At 49.1% G+C, this 5566-nt stretch overlaps 1 protein-coding gene across 1 annotated transcript in view; it reads left to right on the top strand.

The window, feature by feature from the left end:
• The window catches only part of DDX31 (DEAD-box helicase 31), a 72033-nt gene extending 66721 nt beyond the window's left edge, over positions 1-5312 (top strand). The window contains exon 20 of the mRNA XM_019510302.1: positions 3422-5312. Within this exon, the coding sequence (XP_019365847.1) occupies positions 3422-3569 (148 nt within the window). The 3' untranslated portion in view covers positions 3570-5312. The remainder of the gene's footprint in view (positions 1-3421) is intronic.
• The last annotated feature ends 254 nt before the right edge of the window (positions 5313-5566 follow it).

Raw genomic sequence — 5566 nt, 5'->3', positions numbered from 1 at the left:
GGGGGGATCTAGTGGCCTGTTACAAACTAGTCCAAGGGGACCAGCAGGCACTGGGGGAGTCCCTGTTCCCCCAAGCACGACCAGGAGTGACCAGGAATAACGGTCACAAGCTGGCAGAGGGGAGATTCAGACTAGACATCAGGAGGTGCGACTTCACGGTCAGGGCGGCTAGGATCTGGAACCGACTTCCAAGAGAGGTGGTGCTGGCTCCTACCTGGGGGTCTTTAAGACAAGGCTTGACAATCACCTTGCCGGGATTGTTTGACCCCAGTACTCTTTCCTGCCATGGCAGGGGGTCGGACTCGATGATCTGCTCAGGTCCCTTCCGACCCTGCTAACTATGAAACTATGAAAGAGCTGTCAGTACCAAATGCCTCGGAAGAAGGTATAGAGAAACTTGTAATGCCCAGCTATGGGGTAATTTGGATTTACAGGTTGTAAGGGTGATCTTGTGTTCAGTATATGAGGCTTTGTCTCCCTCTCACAGTTTACCTTATCTAGTGTTATGGAGGTGTGTGTTTTATTATCCATTCACCTATCACATGTCTCTCTGAGCCCTGCTGAAATCTTGAAATTCCAGAGAGTCTGGATGGGTCCAATCCACGTGTTGTGAAATCATCTTCATACTCTCACCCCCAGGTTATATGTAGCATCCTACCTTGATCGCTAATGGTTGCTTCTGGCATGGGTATTTTGGAAGGAGGAATCAAGCCAGCTCTGGATTTCTTTCCCTGTCCTGAGTGCGATGTGCACTCAACAGCCTATAATATATAGACACTAGATTGTAGAAAGATACCTGGACAATCTGTGCCTTTATCCCAACTAAGGGGAACAGAGTCTTGTGTACAAGCCTCTTGGAAGTCTTTCTCCTCACCACAGTATCAGGTGCCCCAGTCCCCTTCACTGAGCTTCCCCAGTACCCCTGAGTAAGAGAAGTATTGTCGGCCCTGCTTTTTCCAGGGGGAAAATGAGGCAAGAGGGATTAAGTGCATTGCCCGAGGATGTACAGAGGAATCTATAGCACATCCCGAGGACTGATGACAGATCCCCCATGCCCCCAGCCTAGCATCACAACCACAAGGCCTCCTACCTTGTTGTTGTCTTGATTGTGCTGCCACTGTGGGTAGAGCCCTTGGGATCTCCTTTCTCTCACAGGTCAGCAGAGGGTCTGGATTTGGACTCGGGCACCTGAGGTCAGGACCTGGTCCAGCCCCCAACCTCCTGCAGATCACCAGTCTTGCTGGTGGCTCTTGCACCTTGCGTTTGGGTAGGGCCCTGACTAGCAGCAGCCCTGTAGCACTGTGTTTTTCTTCTTTTAACGATTAGTGTCAGATCCACAGTCCAGCGCCATTGATTTCTGTGGCACTGGCAACAAGGAGCAACCTCCTTTCTGCAGCATCCTGCCTCCTGGCCTGCAGCTGATCGTGGTAGCAGGGGGTATTGATTTACTAATTGAGCGATGATTTCACCTGATTGCTAATAAAGTGTTGTACAGCCTTCCCCGCTGAGCTGAAACTCAGCCTGACAGCTACTGGTGGATTACTTGCCCTTAGCAGCAAATAGTTTTCTGTTGTTAAGTAAACTGATCTGTTGCCTGGTAACCCTAAGATGACTGTAGTAAATGCTTGGAGATGTAACGAAAGCGACAGTCAGAAACTTCATCAAGTCACAGAGGAGACTTTGTGAAGAAGGGAAAAGATCGGGCCTATGCCAGCAAAGCAGCGTTGGTCAGGAATAAGGAAGAAACAATACAGCGCTAAACCAGCAAAACCCCACGTGCCGATGCAGGCTAAACCCCTGCAAAAACGCATCTTGCTGGCTGTGCGGCAAAAGGGAGGTGGTTTAATGAGACCCGCAGACTTGTCTGGCCTGGTCTAAGGTGCGTCTCCACTAGAGGGCTTTGCTGGTCTAGCATTAATGGCAAAGTCTTCGCTGTTCAGACTTGCCATACACAACACCTGGGGTGGATCGGTCTCTCTTTTCTGGCTCAGTTTCTGGGGTCCTCTTGCCTAGGCTTCTCCATCATGGACCTTGGATCACACAGGGGCCACAGCAGGGTAGGAGTAGGAGTGGAGACGGGAATGGAGCAGCCATTTGAGCCTCACCTTTGAACTTAACCCTTACTTTTGCAAAGCTCCTCTTAGGTACTATTCCCCAAGCCCTCTCCCTTCCTTTTTTTCCTGCTGTAAAACTGCGGGAGGCAGGGGAGCTCAGTTCATGGTAGAGCAGAGAAGAGGAGAGGAACTGAGCCGTCAGGCCATCCTGCTTCCTTGCCCGGTCGTATGTGATTTACTGTCACCCCCTGTTCTCTATGCCCACCTGCCACTCTGACTGTTTCTGACCCACGTTTGTGGCATCTCCTGGGCAGGGTGGGGCTTTTACTTTTCCAGTGACTCGCCAAGCACGTTTCTAGACACTTGGCAGATCAGATCATGCAAAATACAAGGTGAAGGCCTTCAGCCTTGTGAGGCTTCATGGCCTACCCATGCACTGAATGCATATTTGTGCCAAGGTGTACAGAGAGTTTTGATTGTATGCTATCACCCCAGCAAGATGAGTAGATCTGTTCCCACCCACCTTTTTGGAGGGCTTGGGATCTGCTCTATCTGTTTGTTATTTATGGTGCAGTAGGGCCTGCAGGCACTGACTCGTGTCAGGGTCCCATCGTGCTAGGTTCTGTACAAACAGAGCAAAGGGTGCTTTCTGCACTGAACAGCTCCCGGTCTCCATAGACAAGACAGAGAGGTGGTGGGAGGAGAAACGGAGGGGCAGAGAGAGGATGCGGCGTAGCCAAGGTCACAGAGCAGGCCGGTGGCAGGATCTGTGGAGAGAAAGTGCTGAGTGCGCTTGTATATTTATACACAGCAGGTTAGAGTTGCTGGACGATCCATTTTGGAAGTTAGCGGCGAGGCAGGATGCTGTTGCCTTTGCAACAGTCAGTCTGCGGAGAGGAAGCCCACGAGATGGGGAGGGAGGGCCGAGGGTGGCTGGCAGGCTCCTGTCAGAAAGGACTGTTTTGTTTTTGTTCCTTTTTTTTTCTTTCTTTTAAAGCACAGGGTTTAGCTCTGTTGAAACAAAAATGTTTCTGTTGCTCTGTGGCTTTCAACTGGGGCTCATATCATTTGCAAAGTGCTGTGTCATAGGCTTCATCAGCTCCCCCCACCACCACCAGAGCATTTGTACAGAACAAAGCCTCCTTTTTAAAAGTGGCAGGGTATTTTCCCACCTATTTTAACAAAGCGGTCATAATAATACCTACTTTTGCACCAGACAGTTTCAAAACCAGCCTCGAGGAAAGGAAGCCGCATTTCTGCTAATGTGCAAAATGTCCCTTTCCCGGCCGAGAGGTAAGCAATCCCACCCAGCTGTGTTCCAGAGGGAAAGAAAGCTAACCCCCCTCTCTTTGCTCTCCTCTGCCCAGGCCCGACCTTCACAAGAGGACCCAAGGCAAGCGCCGCCTTGCTGAAATCTTGCGCTCTGAATATTCAAGTGGGATGGACTCTAATGTATCCAAGGTCAAGAGGAAGAAAAGACACAGAAAACCTGGCAACCAGGAAACGCTGAGCTGAACTGGGAGTTTCCAATCCTCTGCTACAAAAACTGGTTCCAGAGAACGCCGGGGACAGAGTGACATGTAAAGCAAACTGACGAGCATCGGGATTTAGCAGAGAATTGTTCAAAGGCTTAAAGCCTTGGGGAGCTGAGCCTTACAGGATGAATGGGACTGAATTCAGACACGTCCTGTTCTCAGCAAAGAATGCTCCGTTCCAATTAAATGCAGCTTCCCGGAGATGCGCTAAGTTTCCAAGTTCTGCGGTTTTAACTCCGTGACAATTTGCTTTTGTTAGGAAAATTTCAGAGAGGTGAGCTGCAGCGTAGAGGGCAACATACGAGCGCCCTGCCAATAAGTGCACTTCACCTGGGTTGAGAAAGGAACTGAATTCACAGGAGTGATTGTTTTAAAAGCCTATAGGGACTAATGCCTCTTTTTTTAACCACAGAAAGTTAAATTAACTCAGTGAGTGTTCGCCCCAAGGGCCAGGTATAACCACTCGTCCTCTGTAGGGACCTGTTCATTTCACTCTGGCTCTCCAGAGAGGCAAATGCTGCTCAGTGTGAGCAGAGGTAGCGAAGTCTGACCCTTGTTTGCTTAGTCTGCGTTTAACAAGCATGGGACCCTTTGTCAGCCCTGTAGTGTCAGTGGTGTGGGGGCCGTACCTTGATGGCGCTCAAGGTAATGGCAAAGCTCCCATTTACTTGGGAGAAGGATTTGTTCCTGTCTGTAACCAGACACAGGCCACATGATACAGTTGTGAGTGAGTCCTTGCTCAAGCAATCTTTAAAAGTAGGACTGGGCCCGAGTCATTGAGGATGGAGCTGTTCTGTGTTGCAAAAAGCATCTCCCATCTCAGCACACTGAAGGCTTTGCAGAGTATTTCTAATGCTTGCCAATAATCCATCATTTTGGAAAGGCGTTACTCCCTCTGAGAAGTGTAGTTAATCAACCCTTACTGCAGCTCTTTTTAAATATCCATTCCCCCTTTCAGAGCCTTTTCTGGCCTAGTTGACATTTCTCTCTGTTTCTTCCCTGTTTTTTGCCTTTGAAGCAGGAAGACATCAGTAGCTTGGGCTTTTTCCTTTCTTCATTCCCAGTCAGGTCCTGGTAGGGCTGGGAGTGCTATGGTGTGCTCCAAGCCAGGCTGTATTTGGGCCTCATTCATCATTACCCTGCACGCAGGCTGGAGCCCGCTTAGCCTCAGTGGAGTTGTACACAGCTTCCCTGCTTTTAATAAGGCCACATATGAAAGCCCACCCCACTGTCAGCTCCGAGTACCAGGCTCACCTCAATCTGTCTTCTCCACTATAACCACTGAGCATCAGATATGCCTAAAAGGGGGGAAAAAAGCCCTGCCCAGTGTACATACAGCCCTCCCTCTTGAGAGAAGACCAGAGCAGGAACAAACTGCACGTGTGACGCATGCTGGTTACATCCCCGAGTGCCCAGGCGGATACGGTGGTAGTTCAGAGCGGTATAAGAGCTTATGTGGACTAGGAGGCACAGCCTGGCAGAGGGGGCTGTAAGATGTTTGCATATCAGATTGCAGCGATACAAGTGATGGAACATGGCATTAGGCAAGAAGGAGTCAGGCCATACAGTGCAGAAAAAGAGCAGCCAATCCAAAAGATTTCTCAACTGGGTATAACTCTGGAGAACCAGAGTGCGTCTGCCTTTTTCCCTCCCAGGCAATTACTGAACTGCAACTTCCTGGCTTCATGTGTTTCGTGGCAGGAGAGGGTTTTTTTGGACGCTTGAAAAAGACGAATTTAAAAGGGCCTCAGCTATAAAACAAACCAAGTGATGGGCAGAGAGTACAAGGGACTGATGAGATGAAAATTAAATAAAAAGTGTTATTATTATTATTATTTGGTAGGGCAATACAGTTTAAGGCAAATGTCAACTTAAAAAAAGACCCCGAGGATGAAAATGAGTCAGAGAATGTGATGCCGAGAGGATAAGCTTGGGAAGAATTGATCTTGTGCAGGAGGTAAAAAAAAAAAAAAAAAA

This window comes from Gavialis gangeticus, unplaced genomic scaffold (genome assembly GCF_001723915.1).
Source record: "Gavialis gangeticus isolate Ggan-Ray unplaced genomic scaffold, GavGan_comp1, whole genome shotgun sequence".
Classification (NCBI taxonomy): Eukaryota; Metazoa; Chordata; order Crocodylia; family Gavialidae; genus Gavialis; species Gavialis gangeticus.
Note: the sequence above shows the minus strand (reverse complement) of the source record. Positions and strands in the feature narration are given on the sequence as shown.